Source organism: Rhopalosiphum padi, chromosome 2 (assembly GCF_020882245.1).
Source record: "Rhopalosiphum padi isolate XX-2018 chromosome 2, ASM2088224v1, whole genome shotgun sequence".
NCBI lineage: Eukaryota > Metazoa > Arthropoda > Insecta > Hemiptera > Aphididae > Rhopalosiphum > Rhopalosiphum padi.
The window spans coordinates 23,524,414-23,547,252 of NC_083598.1; the positions used below are offsets into that span (position 1 = coordinate 23,524,414).

Sequence of the window (22,839 nt, forward strand, 5' to 3'; positions counted from 1 at the left end):
TCATTTCCCCGAAAGTTGCGACACGACGGTAAAATCTTCATCGTTCTTTTGCCGTGCAGTGTCAATGGACCCGGCCTGATGATGGACGTGAATCCGAACTACGATAAAGTACATCCGTTCGCCGTGATAACCGCAGTCGACAATCGTATGATAACCGGATCGCGAGAGACGACGTCCCTTTGAATTCTGTGCATCACACTTTCACACGTAAGTACTTACAATTTTTTAATCGACTGGCTCCGGATTGACGTTTAATACGTTCCGCCGATTGTATCTCGATCGGCCGCTATCGCTTTATCGTCGCTTTATGTAGACGTAGTATCCAAAAGTGTACGCCCTATTTTTCCTTATATGTAATCCCACAGCAGCAGCTGTGTGTGTGTGCGCCAGTGAAAAAATGTATGTGCCACACATCAGCTGGTAACATCTGTCGATAAATCATATTTCCTTTGAGTTTTGCTCAAAACATCATCCTGGTCCAATACATGTTGGGTAATTTCTACACATACCCAAAAGAAAATTTATTAGGTTTGTGCTAATGGAATTATGTATATTTCGTATTGTTTTTAGTGGTGTGATGGCACAAGAAACTCGCACCGATGATGGCATGTACATAAAACAAGAGACCTCTAGTGTGATACATAATGTATGTTTTGTTTGTGGAAATTCTGGACATCCCGAGCAGTATTGGTTACGTGTACGACCGCCATCAGCTGGACCATCTGATGGCACACCACATTTTCCATTTTTGGAAATGCATGAACCTCCACAAGGTTATAGACAACCTTTGAATGCCAAACAAGATAGTGCGGTATGTAATTTTATGGATATTATTTAATATAATGCTCTTCTATAAAAATTTTTGTTATTTATGATAAATCAAAAAAAATATTATTTTAAAGAATACCTTTAATCCCCAGTAAAAAGTGTGAATATCACTAAATTCTATTAATGAAATACTTTTAATTTAAAATATGCTACCTACTTTAATATATATTAATTATTTTCCTCATTTTATCAACAACTTAAGTGTTTATACTACAGGTATATTATTATCTGGCACATTGGTACTTTATAACATTCAAAATTTGATTTTATGTAACTACTAACATGACTTAAGTGTAATCTATTGCCTATTTACCTATTAAATTTTAATGAATTATCAATAATAATACAACAGTTATCAGTTCATTCAACTTCAAATTGTATGCGTCTACTTGTCATATTTATGTTTATAATCCAAAATATTCAATTTTTAATTTAAACAATAGAGGTTATAATATATACATTTTTTGATAAGGTTTCTTCAATAGCATTAATAAAAAATACTATCTAAATAGAAATGAAAAAAAAATTCCAGTCCTAATTTATGTATTTTTGCTATTAAAGTATTATTATTTATTTAATCATAATAAATATCTATACTCCGTATTATACTCTATACTCGCTTTTTGTGCATTGCAACTGACAGTTTCAGTAGCACCAAAACTAATTTCTCATACTTAACTCAAAGCATAAAGCCATTGATTCTTATAAAAACTTTTTATCCTAGTTACGCTACACCTTATCACTGGCACAAAGTACTGGAAGAAAATGGTTAGGGTATCTTCTTTTGGATTAGAGTATAGGCAAGATATGGTATTTACCACACGGTATAAAAATAAAAGTATATGGATTCTGTTATGATATAACAATATGAGTAGTTTTTCCAAATAGTACCTATAAAAACCCATGATCAAAATTGTACTCAATCTACTTATTTAATTCAATTTGATTTGATTTTTAAAACGTTTTGTAAAACATGATTATTATATTATCATTATTGTTTTACACAAAAATCAATGAGACTTTCAAAATCAAATCAAAATGAAAAAAAAAAATCAAAGGTTCGTGAACAATTTTTGAAATTGATAGGAGTACCTATGTTTTGAAAGAGAAAAATAGAAGATTTTTACAACAGTATACATTGGAGATATTTGTTGTGAAACTAATGACATTTCGTGTCTTAATAACTATTCAATTGAATAGTTATCAAAATAATAGAATTGTACTGAGCTGGGAGTCATAGTATTGGGCAGTAGTCTATAAAAGTTACCAATCAAACTTTAAGAAAAATCACATGACTGTAAAAATACTTATATACTTACCTAATAAAATGTAAATTACTGTTTATCTATTTTAATAAATAATTAATTAAACTATTTAACTTTAAGTTTGCAATAATGTTTTTAATTTTTATCTGCTCAATATTTTAGAATAGAACGTTATGTTTGAAAAATTATTAATTACTCTTTTATTTGTGATAACTTAATGTTATTAATTGTTATGGAAGTATTTAAGTGGTTGAAAAAACATATTTAATTGATGCATTTTTATTTTATAAAATTAAAGTTATGATTATTTTTTACCATTGCCATCAATGTATAATAAATGAAAATACTTTTGAAATTTGTGTATAAAATTAAAACGTAAATTTTATCTATCATCTATGTTCATTATTTTCTTATGATGCAAGCACTTAAACTCAAGAAAATATTTCATAAAATCCTCATAAATATTGATAGTATATCATCATATATGTACAATGATAGAATTGCATAGGTATGTAGAAACGTTAAATTAAAAAATTAAAGTATTTTAAAATTGTATAAATCATATTTTTAATAATAAATTATATTTAATACAAGTTGATCAAATTTAATCAATAACATTTAAAGACAAATGGTTCCATTATAGCGCTACTAAAAAATCTGGACTGTTTTTTTATATGTATTATATAAAGGGTGATTCTTTTATCGTAATACACTCGTTATTTCAAAAGGTATTCATGTTTTTGAAAATATTTTTTTACATAGTTTCATATTGTTAAAAAAACAACGTTTTTATTAAAAGATTTATACTTTTAAATTTTTTACTTTTTTGAATGACAACAGTTTTAATTTCATATTCCAAAGCAGAATAATTTTCTGAGTATTTTGATATATAGAAATTGTATTTAGGGCGAGTAGTTTATGAGTTATAACTTACAAAAATAATTTCAAAAACATGAATACTTTTTGAAATAATGAGTGTTTTGTGATAAAAGAATCACTTTGTATATATAATAATATACACCTAAAAAGTATTTAAATAAGAATATTATTTTAAGAGAAATTTCTTGTCATTTATAAATGTTAATATATAATTTGTTTTACTACTTTGATAATTCTTGTTTAGATAACAAGTTGTTACTTGTGTTATTCACTATTAATCGGTCAATGGGATCGATATGAAAGAGAAAATGTTCCAGCCAGGCAACGTGTCTACTGGTTAAAACGCTGTGATAATGGTCCATTTACTGGTGCTGATCTTTCTACACAAGGAGAATATGCATGCCAACTATTGGGTCTCAGTGTTGACTACACTAATAGGTTATTAAAATGTCATAATTAATCATATAAATTACTTTAACAAATTTATAAATTTCTTGTTCTAGTCATAAGGATACAATCATGTCATCTGCAATGTCTCAAATTACTGGAGAAGATAGTCGAGGTGCTAGAATACCACTTACATCAATTTCCACATCATCTGATCACATAGCACAATTAAATGGTTCAAATCCAATTAATACAAATACACCTCATTCTAATCCAGGTGAATAAGTTTTTAATAAATTCTTAATATTAACTTTTATTAATTCTTGTTATCAACTATTTTTTTTTTTATATAGGAAGTTATAGTAGTAGTAGTGGTACAGATATTTTAGATCTATCTATGCCTGATAAAAATTCTTCTACTGAAGTATGCTATGTATGTGGAGAAGAATTCCGACGAGGTTCCTTATCACATGTGTCAGCTAAACCACCAGCTACTGTTAATCAAACTGAGCAACCTTTTTTTCCTAGCCTTATGCTTCATCCTAGACCCCCTCGTTCTAGGCCAATGGATAGTACAGGACGTGTACAAACATGTACTGCTTGTCATGCTCATCTTTTAAATCAGTGGCAGGTATGGTAACTTAATGACTAATCTATTTATTATTTTAATTAAGTTCAAAATCAGACATTTCAATTTTGTTTTTCTATATACATTTTTTATGTATTAATTTATTATGATATAAGTGATTAAATTGTTCATGATTTATTTTTGCAGGTCTATACGTCAAAAGGCATTCCACATGGTGAAAGGAATTATATTTTGCGTAAGCGATTAATTCCATCCATAGATACATCTACATTTATTTGTTTTACCTGTTCACTAGAATACCCTTCGTCTTCTATGAGGTGAGTAAATATTTTGATTTCAATTTACATTTGATATAAATATTTTTACTAATTAATTTGATCTATATTTGTTTAAGGTCTTTATATTGTTATCCAAATAATATCCGTGAACCTTATTATCCGTCATTGACGAAAATAAAAACTCCACCTGGTGCACTTCCTATATCTTCTCAAGGCACTGTTCAAGTATGCATTTATTTTGTTATTATTTATTAACTATTATCATCTGATATTGCTTTATAAAATTTATTGCTTAAATCAAAATTTGTTTGTTTTAGGTTTGTGCAGTTTGTTTTAAATCTGTACCTCAAAAACATCAAGTTACTATGTTAATGGATTTGCCTGTTGTTCCATCACCTTCTCCATCTCTTCAATCAATTAAATCACCAGATATACGTTTTCGGCCCTATGATATAACAAAACCAAATAAATCACAAACACCAACACCGTCTGAAGCACATCGTAGTACTCATGCAGTAAGTAGTTTATATTTTTCATTACTAAGAGGATGTGATACCCCCACATATGTAACATAGAAAATTTGTATTCAGCAGAATCAATTTTCATTAATTATGTAAAATATTAAAACTTTTAAATGCTTATAACTCACTTAAAAATTAAAATATCAATAAAAGCCTATGAATTGCCCTAGATATGATTATAACTATTAAGTTTAATAATAGGTAAATTAACTAAATTAAAGCTAATAGCATAAAATTTATTTCACTGAATGCAAATTTGCTATGTCTTGCGTTTGTAAAACGGAGACAACACATGCGGGTATGAAGTTTGTTTTATAAATTATAATATAACACATTTTTAAATTCAATTTACAGGTTAATTCTGATGTATCTGGTAATGGAGGACCAGTTCGTATCATGAGTGGTAATAACTTTCGTTGTTATGTATGCTATGAAATGCAACATCGTTCACAATTAGAATGGATATGTACAAATGCAGAAGGCATGAATTCACATGCTATGCATTTTCCATGTCTTACACAATTATCTAGGTAAATTTATAATTATTTGCTAACACTAATTTCCTATCATTAACTTAAATAGTTCAAACATATTTATATAATTATATACTAAATCAAAAATAATTAGAGAATACATTAAATTAAAAAAGTATGTTCTTTTGATGAAAATATTTCAATTATATTGATAAATATTTTTTTGATATCATTAATACCTTAATTGTTTTCTCTATTTTTTACTTTCTATCAAATAATATTATCATTTTAATGTACAATAACTAAATTGTTTATTTCTAAATTAAAATAGTTATTTTATGTTAATAGTAATATAAATAAAAAAAAAATGTTTTTAATATTAAATATATTTAAAATATTGACTTATATCATAAGATAAATCATTTTTTATATTATATTGTAAATTGTAATTCAGGTCATCGGAAAATTATTGTGTTGAATCCCAAGGTAGAGTATTAGCCTGTTCTAAGTGTGTTCCACAGCTATCTGCCCAATGGAATTCTATGGAAGCCAACAGGGTCCCTTTAGAACATAGAAGGTATGATAAAAAAAAAAATCATAATTTTGTGACATTTATATTTAATTTTTATTTAAAACTTTTTAGGTATAACGTTCCTAGTTTGAATGTTAATGGTTATAATACTCAACAAATATCTAGTCGAAATGACATTTCGTCTATTTATTGTTTCTTATGCAACCACCATTCAGACTTAACTTATGCCAGAGTATTATATAGCCGTCCACAAGTAATTTTTCTTATCTATATTTTATAATAACTATCAATATTTATTATTTATAAATCATGGTTGTTTTAGGGTCGAAATGCACCATATTTCCCATATCTTTTAAAACATGAAACTACACAAGGTGCAGAACAATTGCGTGAAGACGGATCTGCATTAGTGTGTACATTTTGTTATCATGCTTATGTTGCCCAATGGCGAGACTATGAATCAAGTTCCATACCTATTCCACAGCATGAAAGAAGTTATAATCATAAGGAATATGTATGTTATGTTTGTACACAAAGAGCTGGACGTCGACAAATTCGTTCACTTGCAGTTAATGTAATATACAAATAATTTTTATTTTATAATTATTATTTTGTTTAATTCGACAAAAAATAATTAACTTTTTTAACTTTAGGACTATCCTTTTCTACGATACCATCGTCAAATTGATCAAGCATTGTTATTAGAAAATGGAGAATTTGCCGTTGTTTGTGTTGAATGTTATGAAACAATACATATACAAGCTATCGAATATGAACGATTTGGTATGCCATTAGATAAACAAAGTCTTCAAAATACTAATACTGTTAAAATGGTAAAGCAAGAAGACAATTATAGCCAACGAGTGCCACAAAATATGACAGTTGAAAAACCACAGGTACAAACACTTTTATTTATTAACAATATATAAATTTAAAAAAGAAAATGTATTGTATAATGCAAATATTGATTAAATTACCAAGTATTCCAATTCAAAAAAAAATTTGTTGGTATAAATATTGTTTTGTCAATAAATGTCAATAATATAATAAATTTCCATTTGAAATATAAATTATAACTTTATTTTTATAATTACTCATATCTTAATCTACTGCAATACTAAATATAAGGATGGCTAACTCGCTCATCTTGGGAAATTTTTTGGCCCGCGAGATTTATCAAGCATTTTCAAAAAAAATTTATTTTTGTGCTAATAGAATATTCTGGAATGTTTGCACAACGCGGTATCCGTATTATTAAGAATGTAACCTAACTTATTTTATAATAATAATTAATTCTATTTTTACTATTTTTATTTTTTTTATATTGAGGCAAAATACTAATATAATTTTATATGTGGTCCGCAGAATTGCAATGTATTTCCAAAGTTGCCCGCTAGATCATTTAGGTTGGCCACCCCTAACTAAATATGTGAAAAAAATAAAATTGTTCAATTTTTAATCTTTGATACACATTCATTTATAATATTTAATATGTTAAATATGTTAATTATATGTTTAATATATGTATTTATTATGTTAAAGTCGTTTGTCCAAACAAATAAAGGCCAACGACTAATTGTTAAACGACAACAACAACAACAACAACAACAACCTGCTGCTGAGAGTACAAAGCGGTCTAAGTTAAATTCTAATCAATACAACTCTAAAACAGATGCAGGTATGTCATTAGTAATTCATTACTTTATTTTATTTAATACTAGCTGTTACAACCAAACTTTACCTTGGAAAAATTAATAATCACGGCATTATATTAGTAAATCAGTATATCACAGTCTTAGTATACCTCATTTCACTGGGAAAACCAGTCCCTGTATCTATGTCAGATTGAATATAGCACTTTGTATATTATTGAATTTGGATAATGTGATCATTTTTGAAAGCTTTACTCTTAAACTTCCTGAATATATAAAAAACCAATTTCTGAAATTCTTATCAAAATTGGTCGATACATTTTTTAGTCAATAAACTACAAATTGTATAGACGAGTACCCTATGATAATGGTAACCTTATGTATAAAAATAAAAATACTCAGTATTCATAAGCAAAAACTAAATTCATGTGTGACTAGAGCCACTTTACAGTAACCTATAGGGGTTAAAAAATAAGTTATAACGCTCGAATCTTGAGGAATATATTATACAGTGAATTCTGCTTAATGTGTTCACATTGGTTCAGATCATTTTGATTCTATTAAAACCGGTTGATTCCATAAAACATTTTTTTTTTTTTTTTATTGATGAGTTTATATTTATATGTATGTTTAAAATTAAATTTAAATAAAATAAAGTAAAGAAACTACTTATTTTAGATTGTACTTGAGAATCTACTAGTTTCATTTTAATATTAGCCTGAAATTAAATAAATTATAATGTATGTACATATTATACATAGTACCTATAACTTTTAATTATATAAAAAATATTTTCAAAAGTTTTTATAGTTTTTGAAATTATGAATCCCTTATGTTAAATAGATCACCTGGTATAAATTTATATTATATTAATATTTGTTATAAATGCTCACATTTATAAAAATGCCCATTTTATAAATTATAATGAAAATGTAGTCAAACTTTATACATATTTAATTTCAAAAATGTTCATCTTATCTAAAATATTCTACAACCACAAAAAAAAATATGTATATGCATCAAATACAAAAATTCTAAATCCAAGTTATACCTTTAATTTAGTTTAGTTCAAGAATAAATTTGTTTATACAAGTATAATTTTGTAATAATTTCTTATGCCATTAATTATTTTCTATAAATACTTTTTATGTTGTATTTGTTAATTAAAATATAGACCATAGTTTTCTAACTTAATTTAAAATAGTATAAATAATTGATTTTATTAATGTTAGTATTTAATTTAATAGTGTGATTTTATTATTTTTTTGTACATTAGTTAGTTAGTTATTTGGGTTTGATATAAACTATATAATAATTCTATCTTTTTAAAGTAGTAATGTATTATACCCACGTAAACTGGTTTGTTTATTATACAATAACCAGTTGACCACTGTCCAGTATGGCCTTTGACCTTTAAAAAGTGAATTTATTCTATTATTTGTTTTCTAGAATATCCAGTTTTAAAAAACCCCCTTTTTTTGTTGGACACCCATAGTTTTCAGTATCTAAAATATGTTTTCAGGGGTTGAAATAATACTGGTAATTTTTGAATTTTGGACTGTTATTTATAAGCAAGTGGAATATTTAAAAACTTTAAACATAATAGTTAATTAAATATAATGTGTTTATGATATATATTTGGTTGGTAGAAGTGGTAATTGTAAAAAACTATTTTTTATACATTTATAGAAACATATACTTTATTAGTTTATTACAATTAAATATTAATACTTATAATAAAAAATACTCAATTTTAGATTCTGAACGGAGTGATGAATGTATTTATTTTACAATGATGTGTGTTTTTTTTTCGTGTCTGTCATCACTTTTTGGAGTAGTAATAATGCTTCGATTTTTGACTTCAGCCCCTCTTTGAAAAGGAAAATTCATCTAGTTGGTACTTTGGTCAAAAGTAAAAAATTTCCAATAGTTTTCAAAAGCGTCGGGAAAAACCCTGAAAAAATTACGGAAAAACGGGAATTTTTACGCATAACCACTTTTTGACAAAATCGATTTTTTTATTTTGCTGTAACTCAAAAACGAATCATTGTAAATACTTGAAATTTTCACCAAATGCTTATATTAGCGTTATATATTTATGATTAAATTTTCAAAATATTTTGACCTTTTTTAAGCTACTTAATACTTATAGACAATTGAAATTTTCGACTTTTCTAAGTTTTTTTCTTAAAATGCCGATAAAAAAAATTTGGCTATCCAAAAAATCTTTAAAATTTAATACAAGGTTAATTATAAGTTGTACTTATCGTAGTAAAAAAAAATCAAAAATCGTTAGTCACAATATTTGTTTATAAGCATTTAAAGTTCAAATGTTTACAAAATATAACAAAATCACGAAAATTTGCAAAGAATTTTGAAGTTAAGAATTCATAAAATTTTGGTGATTTATACTTAAGGTTCAAAAATCCAATACTTTTACTGTAAAAAAAAATTCCATTGTTAATATAGAAAACATTTTATGAGCGTATGAAATTTAATTTTTTACGAAATCGCGTAAATTAACGATATATTACAATTTAAATATAGGTAATAATATAATATATCCAACTAATTATCATTGACTGACAAATCATCTCCGTTCAGAATCGTTTTTCGTATACAATGATACCCGTCATTGCATTCAAATTTAACACATCCACACGACCAGTGACCTACTCTCCATCTCTACTATACAGCAAAACGATACCCACTTGCCCACTTTTTAATGTTATGTTTATTTACAACCTATGGTAAAATAGATTTCGTTAAACATGTATTAAAATTGTTATTTAAATGAAGATTGCTGCGAGAGTTGAATATGTTTTATATTATCTATGCCCTATGGGTATAGCATACCAAACTTATGAAGGATCCTAATTCTACTTCCCCTATATATATATATATTTAATATGATATTAAAAACCCCTGACCACAAAAATAAAATTATGAATACACCACCGAATACATACATTATTTTGTTTATACTTCAATAATTTATATAATTATCAAACTTAAATTTTAATTCAATTATAAATCTTATAAAATATTTCCTAATAGTAAAATGTGTACAGACAACACTTATTTTAAAAGAATTCTTATGATTTAGCTTCTGTATACCGTCCCCCTTTTCAGTTTGTTTAGAGATCTGCTGTGTTTAAGGGTGCTTATTGGATATTCATCCCCTATTGCTAACCAGTGTTGTTTTTTTTGTTCTCGTACGTTCGCTCCACTGTATTATTTTCATCGTTGTGTGCGTCCCGTATGCGTCGCCAGTTAACGCAGTACTCGCAGCTCAACAACACGTGTATACTACTATACATATTACTATCCCATCATTGTGAACTATAAAAAAATATCACGTTTATATTATAGTTACAACGTTGTTCTTTACCATTTAAATTCTGAAACGTTAATTTTGTTTATAAATAATAATCATTGCGCTGAGCAGTTTTATTTATTATTTTGTATAATGCGTTTTAATGACGATACAAATAGTGTCCCTTTGGATCACTTCACTCATGATATAAACAATATTCCTATGCCTGGATACGGAGCGGCTGGTTCTATACCTCAAACTCCGAGTATTGTAAATAATATGATGTATTACCAAGGTATTTATCATTTAATTTAGTGACAATTGCAATTTTTATGTATTATACTAAGATTAATTTGATTGACGCATTTGTACATTATTGTATTGCGTTGCGTAAGTTCAACCATACACAGACTATACTGTCTTCTGATGTATGATCAAATACTGAAATGTATTATAGCCACTTGTTTTAAGACCGATGGATGATTTCGGTGGTTTTTTCGTATTTCAGAAGACAATAATCTATAAGGAACTTAACATTTTCATCAATTATTTAAATATTTTCAAATTAATATTTCATTTTTTTTGTCGGAAAAATAGAATTTTGAAAATTCTACATACCCACATATTTCTTTCTTAAATTTTTATTACTAGACTTGAAAATTAAATAAATGTATAAATATTATTATTGTAGTCCTTTTTTTTAAAGAAATATACAATCGGTATCATTATTATATATATATAATGCAATAACAATCTAGGCTAAATTATGTAAAAGAAAAGTATACAATATTTAATGAAATATGAAAATAGTTTATAATATGAATTTAGTTTGAATTAAAGATTAAGGACTACGGTATTTGTATTTGATGCACTTATTCTATAATATAAATTCATTAATTATACTAAATAATTACTAATTTTACTCTAGGTACTAAATTATCGTAAACGATACTAACTGAAGTCTAAAAAAATATGTATATATATATATATAAACGTTTTTTAAAGTTATTTAATATAATATTGTATTACTTAATACCTATGTATATTATTATGAACTACATAACACGCATTAACATCTATTATTTTATATCATAATTTGAATTACTATACATTTTGATTTATTAATAATACATATTGAAATTAGTTAAATTAATGTTGGTTGCTAATAATATATAAATATGTGAATATTATCTGAATTTCTGATGTGTCTTTTGACAGGAAGTCGGCAGTCTCGTTTACACTTGTATTAAAGGGGGAGGTAAAGCCCAGATGTTACATTACCAAATATAAACAACCATATCGCCCTTTAAGTGATAATCGTCCTATTCGTCCCTTCTATTTATAAAGAGGGTCTCCAAATTTCGTGTGATATGACTCATCGGTCATCATTCATGTATACCATCATAGCATTTTTTTCATATTGTTATTATATTATATTTGTATAAAAATATTATTAGTTTTAAGGCTAGGAACTTTTACACAAGTATGTGTCTGTCTATTGATAGTGATCAGAAAATTTAAATAACCAAAACTAAGTATTATTTTTAATTGTAAATTAATTTCATATAAACCCAAAAAATTACTCTTGACCAGATCTACGATTAAATAGTTTTAAACACGCTTTCAACCCACTTTATATTTTGTTTTGAATATATATTTGTTATAGCCGTGAAAAGAGGTACTAACATTTGTAAGTTATAAATGTATTGAGGTTCATGGAGTGTTATAAACTACTTTATATCTAAGAATTTAATCCGTAAAATACTAAAATATTTTTTTTGTTTATTTCTGATTTCTTTCGGTTGTACTACTAAAAAAAACAATATTTTATCTTGTTATCACGGGCAGCATCTTTTAAAAATGTAATTCAGCTAGTTTATTATACTATTCTAAACATAAATTATTACGAAGACGCACGTACGTCTTTAAAGTGCGTATTAATAAATAGAAAATAATCCGCTATGATCTACACTCTACAGCGCTACAGTTCTCTATGATCCGCTAATATAATATTTACTACAAATATTTCATTAAATTTTAAAAATATTGGATTTTATAATTACTTATATATTTAAAACTTTTTATTTCAATCAATAATTACTGCAACGTCCAGCACACAAATCATCCATGTGTTAACATACTTACGTTTATAATGTTTATATACATATGTATATATTTAATAATTATTTATAAATTACTTATACGAGTAAATTAGAATCATTTTTACTCGTCTTTATAACTATTAAAATAAACAGATTTAAACGCGGTTTCACTATTAGATAGCTCGGTTCAAAGCATAATATCATAGAACTAATTACTATGATCAGATCCTAGTCGTTCACTAACGACACCTTAGAATTTTACATTAGATTTTTCACAGATTTTGTTTTCTTAACTTTTAACTTAAGTAGATCTCTTTGTCAGTTACGTTTTGGACGTCGTCGAACATTACCAGAAAAAGAAAGACATATTTTTGATGAGGGTTGGGATGGTTCGATAATTTAACATTAGCGTGGTGCGTGGAATTAAAATAATAACTTTTGGCAAGTTCCGTAACTGGAAATTTGAGGTCTTTATGGAGAGTCGTTTATAACAAACCAAGGAGAGCTCCTGTCAGAATTCTGAGACAAATAAATTGGAAAGCTTGTAGTGAGCCTATTTTAGAAGGTTTAGAAGGGTTAGGTAGGGCCCCAAATTTGAATGCCATAAGACCAGACTAGTTAGTCCGTAGCTTTATGAATTAAAATTTTATATTTGAGATCCATTTTGGATTTGAGGAGTGTTTTTAGGAGATGAATACAAGAATTTACCTGTTTACCTTTAAATGTTATGTAGTATGCTCAAGTCCAAGTGAGGCGTTTCTCTAGGATGTTACTCAAATACTTTGTTGAAGGATGGATTAGGATTAACTTTTCGTTAATCTAGAGTGGGGAAATATTCATTTTGACTCAAGGTAAAATTTATTTGAATGAAGTTTTCTTCTTTTTTTTTTTTTCCACTTTTTGCCCATTACTTATTTTACTTAAATGAAGTTGTAGAAGGTTTACTGCTATGGTTAGGTTTTTGTCGGATGGTAGAATTGCAGTGTCATCAGTAAATGTGGCAAGTAGTGTTTTAGAGGATGTAGGTATGTCATTATAGAGTGCAGGTGATAGGACACTACTTTGAGGGACTCCTACTTTTATATTTTTTATACCTGAGTATGAATTAAAATGGTGTACAACAAATGTTTGATTTTCTAAGTATGGCTTTTAAATTAAATAGTAAGGGGCAGGGAGAAATAGCTTGAGTTTAAAATGTAATCCTTCGCGTCACATCCGATTAAAGACTTGGAAAGTGTTTAATAAAAATCCTGGCAGAATTCCTTTTGTTCGAGACAAGTGGATATGAAGTCGGTAATTCGGTGAATTGGGTGAATTGTACTGTGCTGAGTCGAAAACCGAACTGACTTTTTTTAAACATAGTTTTATCGTGTGTTTTAGGAATAAGCCTTTTAAGGAATAATTTTTCGAATAATTTACCGAAAGTGGTAGTAGGCTTATTGATCGATAAGACAATACAATTTATTTTAGTTTGCTTAGTCTGAGTAGCATAATGATTTCAGGGTGTTTTCACACTGTCGAAAAAAAGGATGGTCTAAGTAAGGAGTTGTAAATATAGGCGGTAAGAAGGATTGATTTTTTAGATAGATACTGTAATAATTTGTTAGTTATTAAGCCATTACCCAGAGTTTTTAGGATATCGTTTTTTTTTTTATGGTTTGTGCGATTTTAAGTGGGGGGATAGGTTCGTTTGGCTCGAAGGAACATTGGTAGTGAGGAAAAAAGAAATTTGTGTACATATTTGTCATTTAAGTGTGGTTAAATTGTTTCTTGTGGGGGAACAAGATTTTCATTAAAAAAATTTACTTTTTCAGTGTTAGAAATAGTCAAAGAATCATCAAGATGAACTAGGGGTGGTACGTTTCCCTTTGGTTGCACAGGGTTTTTGTCATTTTCCGAAAAGAACCGTATTTGGATTTAATGATTAACAATGAGATTTGAATTGTTCATTTTTAAAATTAGCTATTTGTAATTTAAGTGCGCTTGATGGATTGTTGAAGATGGTTTTATTTTGTGGATAATTAGATCTAGCTCGGCATTTGGATTTAGGTATGTTTTGGGAGTCGAGGAACTGTTTGCTGTATTCTCAATTGCTTTTTTTAATAGTAAAATATAATAAATATATCAGTTTTTTTTTCCAAATGTTAGATTTATAAATTATTCCTCGCATTTTAAATTTTCATTCTGAAATCATAAAATCAATTGTTAAAACTCAAGTATAAAATTGATATCTAAAAATACTTAGATAGCTTTGTTAAATTGTTATTTATTTTAATGTATGTTAAAGAATTTAGTTTAATGTAAATTATAAAATAAAACTAAAACCATTAATATGTTTTTTATTTTTAGGTTTAGTCAAACCTCAACCAACAAGTTCAGGTTCGAAACATACTTTAATGCCAAATCTTATTGGCCAAGCTCCGCCACCTCCATCCCCTGGTGGTAGATCATTTGCTGCTGCTCTAAGAAATTTAGCTAAACAAGCTGGACCCCCTTCTACTCATTCTAACGGTAAGATAATAAATACTAAATTACTTATATATAATAAGTTAATATTATAGAAACATGATCGGTTTTAATTTTTTTTTTTTTAAATAGATAAAGAAGGAATTGAGTCCCAAGAGAAACATCAGCAAGAATCTTTAAAAGGACGAATCGCACTTTCAAGCTGTAATAAATCACAACCAGATAATGTGAGTATCATAAAAAAATAACAATAAACTATTTTAGTTATAAGAGTGTATCATTTATTGTCAAAATCAACATTATGTTTACTGCCAGTATAATAATATATATATCCATTTTAATTTGTATATTTTATCAAAAGGAATCAAAATCAATTGGTCTGAATACAGAGCCTCGAAGTGGATTTCAACCTTATAAGCCTGATGAACAAAGAACTATGGTACCTACATCAGCATCTGCTCCTCATTTTGCTGTTGATCCTGCCTCATATTCACCTTATCATCCTGCAAATCTGTATTCTCCACATTTTCAACATGCCTTCCGGTAAGTTATTATTTGTAATAAGTTATACTTATTTACTTAATGTGTATATGTTATTTTAGGATTGAAGAACAAATGTATCTTGAAAGATGTGGGGTACCTTTGTTTCCTACTTCTCCATATCATCCTCATAGTAGTCCTCATCCTTCAGCTCTATATGGACTTCATCATTTACAGTCACCATTAGTCATGTCACCAAATATAGTAGATAGAATGAAAATGGAAGAAGACAGACTACAAAGAGATAGAGATATGCAAGAGCGAGAAAAAAGAGATAAGGCAAAACAACAACAACGAGTTAAAAATGTTCATACTATGGCAGCTGACCTTTCAGGTAAAAATTAACTTTTTTTAAGATTTGTACTATGTGTTTTAGTGTTTGACTTAAAAAAATTACTGTTATCTAGGAAGGCGTCATTAATGTCCATTATTAGTCATACAACTAAACCTCAATTTGTATGTCTTTCGTGAACATCATAATGCCAAATTCATCAAAAAAAACAAAAGTTACAGTTACCAAAATCAAACCACCTATGTAATCAAGTGATACCCAGTCATAATAACAACAAATCAACAAGCTTCAAAAACTGTTAAACTACATTTCTTCTTATACTCCTGAAGTCGTCTAAACTTCTAATTCTTTTTATACTATACAACAACTATTACAACATATTTTGAATTCAACAAATCTTGAATTAAAATGTATCTAATAGTATTTTACAATCAACGACAATGGGATCTTAACAAAATATAATACTTCATTTTTCTCAATATGCCAGAAACATCACCTATAGATCAACAGTCACAAGGTATTCATTATTTAATTATGAAATAAATATAGCAGTTTTAATTCCTATTTCTACTCAATTCCTTCAGTTTTATTTCATAAAATAAGTATAATATACCTGTTGTTACCTTTTTAATTTATTGAAAAAAATCTAACAAGAAACAGATTTTAAATTTTTAATGAATAATTAGTACTAATAAATCTAGTAAAAATTTTTTAAGAACATTGTTGTAACATTTAAATTTTATAATTAAAAATTAATTTTTAATAATTTCAATGATACTGACAAAAATGTAATTCATGTTATTTAATTGAGACATAATTTGTAGTAACTAATAATTGTTAAAAGGTCATATAATCAAATTTTAATGTCCTAAAAATTTAAAAAAAAAAAAAACACTTAGATCTTTGAAAATTGAACAAATAATTAAAAACAATTTTTTTTATTTTTAAATATTGGTTTGAAAATGATATATCATTTTTTTTTTTAGAAATCTCTATACACTTGGAATACATTTAAAGCTTGAGAATAATGCTAAAATGGGCACGAGTTGGTCGATCTAAAAAATCTGAGCCCTAATAATTACCTCTTTAGTCTTTTTCTCTTGTTTTTATCAATTTGCTACTTTTAATATAAATATAAATATATAATATATTTAAGTCATAAATTACTAATTAATAATTCTAAATATTTCAGATTGCTAGTTGAATCAGTATACGGTCTTTGGAATTTGCAAGGAAAATCAAGAAAAAATGTTTTGTGTTAACAATTACAATATCAACTAAAAATATTGAATATAAAAAAATGGTTTGCAAATAGGAACAAATTTATTCTCTCAAGAACTTCAACTTTTTATAAAGTATTATATCAACATTTAACATGCTGTTCCAATAATATTTTCAATCATGCCACTAATTCCACCGTATATTCTCAATTGCTCAATAAGAACCCTTAGTTTTTTCTATGTATTTGGCATTTGAGCAAATCGAATGACATAATCACATCACCCCTATTGATTACATTTTGTTTTACCATTTTTTTTTATTATTATTATTATTATTATTTAGGGAATATATATTTTTTTTTATATACTAATTACAGTAGGTATCTACAAATTTACTACTTATTTATTAATTTAAGTAATATTATTTATATCTGTACCAAGTATATATACTATTTATATATATCTTAGATGTATGTATGTATGTATATGCATAGTTATATATTATTGTGTTATGATTTTACTAGGTACAATAATATTACATAACATCCAAGTTACAAAGTACCATGTAACAATAATAATAAATTTTTCTGTACATGCATTATATGATCACCAACTGAGATCTACAATATTGTTATGTGATAATACTAAATTAAGATATTATTTTCTTGTATAATTGATTGTTAGCTATTTAAGAGTCATTGCTCAATGATAACGAGCTGATAATTAATGGCTGACATCTCAATGATCCCTTTCCCTCTCACCCATTTTTATTTTATTTTTTTATTATATTATTATTATTACATGTATTTTTTTTTTATTATACATAATTTGTAATATCTGACAATATTGGAAACAACCAATTATGTCCTGTGATTTTTAAGCCTGGTATACTAATCCCTTAATTTTTCCCAAATAATAATAAATAGTTCAATACTTTTAATTTAAATTATGTTCTTCTAATAAATAGTTCCTACCTACCCAAATTTAAGCTATGTTTTTTATAATAATGCTTAAAGTGTCCTGTTTCAGTATTATATTATTTTTTCTACTATAACTTAATCATGAACAAATTTTATTTTCTAAATGAATTTTGTTACCTTATAACTATGTAAAATCATGATGTTCATTGATTTTCATATTATGACTGAACGCCAAGGCACATAATAAATATATACATATTATATAATAATACCCGCACTCACTCCTACTAGAATAATATAATGATTTTAGTTAATATAACATAAATGGTTTATATATTGATCTTTTTTATTGCTTAAAAATTATTTTGTAAATAAATTATTGAATAAAAAAAAAGATTAAATGAACACGTATTATTTTTATTTATTCTGTCTTCATTTTTTTTGAAACAACTGTTGGAAGGAACATAAGACACCAAAATGCTGTCCAAACCGGCAACAATAACAGTACACCAACTGTAAATGCCCAATTACCATAAATCATGTTATCAACTGTTGACATTACCATCCATTGGCTCGATACCTCTAGTATATTGGTAAAATAATCAGTAATCGATATTTCATTTTTATATATTGTATAAGTGATATATGTACTAATCCAAAGCAGTAAGTTCATAGGGTGCACAAGTATCCAAAGACATTTTACTGTAAAACTGAAACAGAAATTAAAGAACATTAAAACATCTAGAGATGGATTCAATAATATTAGTTATTTTGCATACCTGTTTTGACTAGATTTAGTGCAAACTGCAGGTAGAACATACACAAGAGCAATTAAATATCCGAGCGAAAAATTATGCATTGAAACACATAATAGACCAATTCCGAGTTCTAATAAACAAATTACATGTAACAATACCCAATTTGAAGATTTGAATGAATTTAGACATCTATAAACAATAATATAAAATTAAGGCAAATAATTGAATTTTGAACCAAACGAATACCAAATGAGGTAATTAATTAAAATGTACTATATTATATTTCATTTAAAATAAATTATTTATAACTATAACTTTTACTAACTTTTTCATTATTATTGGTAGAAGAAAAATAATGGTCAAAGATAATGAACCATAACCTAGGTATATTGCACGACTTGTTGGTATATGATTCCAAAAATGTGTAAAATATGCTGGTGCTAAATTTGGTAATAACAACAAACCAAAGACATGAGAACCCAATGTAATTACACTGACCATTCCAACATTTAAGTGTTCAGGAATCTAAATAAACACAATTTTTCATTAGTTAACTATATAAACTATCTATATAACTTAGAGGTGTTATTACAGTAGCTTGTTCTGACGAGTCACCCAGCTTATGTTCAGAAGAATGTTGAATCCAAGTTGAGAAAGCTTTCAAAAACAAAGCACCAACAAGTAATACCAAACAAGGCATATATAAACCTAATAAAACATTTCACTCTTTTTAAAATGTGTTATTTCAATAAATTTAAGTTACTTTTATATATATTATTATAGTACTTACCAATTGAAACATATCTATCAGTAGAAGGTAGTAGATAAAAAAAAAATGACTGATGAAATCTTTCAAGTAGATTATTCAAGCTACGGAACATGCCTTCAATAACCCTTTAAAGAAAGGAATAAATTTAAAAACTAATAATAATGACAGTTGTATATTTCTAACATTTAATATCTTATGCCATACCTTCCAACTTGTAATACACTGGAATAAATGCCTCGTCCTTCTTTTTCATATCCTTCTAAGGTTATTGCTTCAATACCAAACCTAGAAAAAATGTATGTACACGTGAATAAAAGTAAATAATAAAATATCTGGTTAAATTTCACCTATGAAAAAGACCATGGTTACCATCAGGCACTCCCATAGCTTGAGTCATTACCATTGACAGCATTGTGCTCAAATTTGTGTAATAAGAGTTGACTTTATTACGACCAATAGCCTAATAAAAATATTTAATAACTTTAAAACAATGAAAACTTTTATCAAACTAAAATAAATGTATTATTTAGTAATTAAAAACTAAATACATACTCCACCATCAACATTGTTAAATGTATGTCTAACAGATTCTTTGTTGCATAATCTATGAGCCAAATTAACCAAATCTAAATTGGGTAATTGGCCATTTAATCCAGACAATTTAATGTCAATATGATCAATTTTGTCAGAATGAATTTCCAAATTAATAGCAGCTTGAATGGCACCTGCACGGCCACTTAACTTTCCAGAGTCTAACACACCTACATTGGTATTTTAAATTATATTTGATTATTAACTTAGCACTACTAATATAACCAAATAATGTAATTACCAAGTGAACCACAGGAAGTTCCATGATATGCCTCTAACCATGCTTGCATTCCCAGTTGTTCATGTTCAGTTACTAAAAATATAATATCTTTTGCCCAATAGATTTGATCTGTTAAAAAATCATACTTTATCAAAAACTCAGTTAAAAAATACATATTAATTTTGATTATGGAAATGTACATACGGCGAAAGAACTGAGCAATTTGAAACATAACAGCAAGACCAGGTAGAGTACTGTGAAAAACACTTGACGGAGATCTGTATGGCACACTTAACACTATTGATTCGATACTAGCACTTCTAGGTGCTCGAAGAATACCATATACATTACGTCCCGTATATTTCTATAAAATTATTTATATCTACAATATAATTTGTATGACATATTATAATAATGATGATTTACTTATGGTTTATAAATAAATCTAATAATAAATTATTAAACTTTGTAAATTAAATTATTTTTTTTTAATCAAAAGTATAATAATAATCATCATAATTAATATTTGTGTATAGTGATGGCGCAAGATATTATACTTCATGAGTCCCATTCAGATTTTGTCAACTTACCTACCAACCCATTGACTCACAAATCTACCTTGATGCCATCACTGATTATATAATAATTTATATATTTGATTTTTGAACTTACTGTGTTATTTTTTAAAGGATAATTTAATGTAAAATTATGAGAGTAAGTTTCTAGCCGTAAATTTTTAAATTTTGAGATCAAGTATGCATGAGGTGTTTCAGTTTCATAATGTTGTGCTTCAGCATTAAGTTCTCTAAAATGATCTCTATACGATGATCCAGTATTGTCGTTTAACTGGCCTTTTACCAATCCGGGAAGAAGGGCGTTTTCAGAAAAATAAGTTTCTGAAAATAACAAGTATTATCATCAGTTATTTATCATTCATAAAAAATTACTTATTAAAAATGAAACATTAAACTCACGTGAGCTTAAACTGTAGTGCGCCAGCATACAAAACAGTACCACAGATGCAATATACATTACTACACAAAAACGATTGTGATGTCGAACAAATATGCTGGTCAACGCACCGTGACCAACTGATGGATCAGTCAATAAACCCATTTTAGTGAAGTAGGTACCTAGTTTTGCCTTTTTATTCTAAAAAAAAAAAATGTCTATAATTTATTGGGTAATCTAGTTTTTGTAATGAATCACAAATTAAACTAACAGTTTGAAAATATTCTCGAATGATATTATGCTCAAGAATATAAATGTATAGGTACGTTCTTTTTATCCATCATAATATAGATGTAATGATTTGATTACCAGAGTTACGACGAATAAGTTGTATGAAACATATATCAACACATGAAATTAAAAACTAGAAACATGAAACTTTATCTACACCAGTGTAGCTCAAGTACAACGAGAATTGAATTTTATGCTTCAGTCTTAATATTTAGTCAGTAGTCACGCTAATGAAAAACATAAGATTTTAGAAGAATATTGCTGACTTGGGCGTCTTGTTGAGGAGTATTGCCGCCGTTGCCGGTGTTGGTCGTTGGTCAGTTTGATTACTTTAGTTTATTGTTGTTAATCGTGATAAACTATGAAGATAAAACTAGATGAGATAAAAAATTGAAACGGACTTCATCATGAAGATTAGAGATATCTTTAATCATCGTGGACTTCTCTGTTATTAATGTTATTACTTATTATCAATATTTTTTTAAAAGAAAAAATTCTTACCGTATTGTCATTCATTAACATAGACCATAGACCTATTATTAGCCGCTAGTCGGGGCCCGAGCTATTAATTAAGTTAACCTAATTAATAATTTTCTAATTTTCTATGAATGCTAATTATTAGATTAATTAATAATATTGAAAATAAAAAACAAGATAACTCATCATAAGGTTTACAAATTAGGTACCTAACCTATTCACAATATTTTTTATATGCGTTCAATATTTAAATGTTTACAAAATAATGTAAATTTTGATAAATAAGGCTAGTAGATAATAAAGATTTAAATTTTTCTAGTAGCAACCTGAAAATTATAAATGCATACTTGATACTTCTATTTCTAACAAATTTATGACGAAATTTTTATCCATCACATATTATATATTATTATTTTATAAGTTAATATAACAACTAGCAATATTGTAGATTTTAAATAGGTAAATATTTTATTTTTTTATTGATCAATTAAAACATCAACGACGAATGTTATTAGTTTACAA

At 27.0% G+C, this 22,839-nt stretch overlaps 2 protein-coding genes across 6 annotated transcripts; one reads left to right on the top strand and one right to left on the bottom strand.

Moving 5' to 3' along the window:
- The first annotated feature begins 7 nt into the window (after nucleotides 1-7).
- On the top strand, nucleotides 8-18,665 carry LOC132919189 (uncharacterized). 2 transcript variants are annotated; one of them, XM_060980560.1, is made up of 20 exons: nucleotides 8-207; nucleotides 571-811; nucleotides 3,217-3,410; nucleotides 3,476-3,636; nucleotides 3,713-3,990; nucleotides 4,135-4,265; nucleotides 4,343-4,451; nucleotides 4,544-4,741; nucleotides 5,102-5,277; nucleotides 5,675-5,797; nucleotides 5,864-6,005; nucleotides 6,075-6,326; nucleotides 6,406-6,648; nucleotides 7,295-7,430; nucleotides 15,172-15,333; nucleotides 15,421-15,515; nucleotides 15,650-15,831; nucleotides 15,891-16,162; nucleotides 16,236-16,637; nucleotides 17,313-18,665. In XM_060980560.1, the coding sequence occupies exons 2-19, from the start codon at nucleotides 578-580 to the stop codon at nucleotides 16,247-16,249; spliced, it is 3,102 nt and encodes a 1,033-aa protein (XP_060836543.1). In that variant the 5' UTR covers nucleotides 8-207; nucleotides 571-577; the 3' UTR covers nucleotides 16,250-16,637; nucleotides 17,313-18,665. The 2 variants fall into 2 exon arrangements, with proteins under 2 accessions (XP_060836543.1, XP_060836544.1); XM_060980561.1 differs by lacking the exon at nucleotides 8-207 and adding an exon at nucleotides 235-492.
- Nucleotides 18,586-22,486, bottom strand: LOC132919190 (glycosylphosphatidylinositol anchor attachment 1 protein). 4 transcript variants are annotated; one of them, XM_060980562.1, is made up of 13 exons: nucleotides 22,342-22,486; nucleotides 21,573-21,750; nucleotides 21,271-21,494; nucleotides 20,803-20,962; nucleotides 20,620-20,727; nucleotides 20,340-20,548; nucleotides 20,135-20,247; nucleotides 19,992-20,072; nucleotides 19,809-19,912; nucleotides 19,611-19,726; nucleotides 19,344-19,543; nucleotides 19,040-19,207; nucleotides 18,586-18,970 (listed from the first exon to the last, which is right to left on the bottom strand). In XM_060980562.1, exons 1-13 carry the CDS (start codon nucleotides 22,360-22,362, stop codon nucleotides 18,682-18,684), a joined length of 1,971 nt encoding a protein of 656 aa, XP_060836545.1. In that variant the 5' UTR covers nucleotides 22,363-22,486; the 3' UTR covers nucleotides 18,586-18,681. The 4 variants fall into 4 exon arrangements, with proteins under 4 accessions (XP_060836545.1, XP_060836549.1, XP_060836548.1 ...); XM_060980566.1 differs by lacking the exon at nucleotides 22,342-22,486 and adding an exon at nucleotides 22,107-22,246; XM_060980565.1 differs by lacking the exon at nucleotides 22,342-22,486 and adding an exon at nucleotides 21,919-22,246.
- Nucleotides 22,487-22,839: the final 353 nt, after the last annotated feature.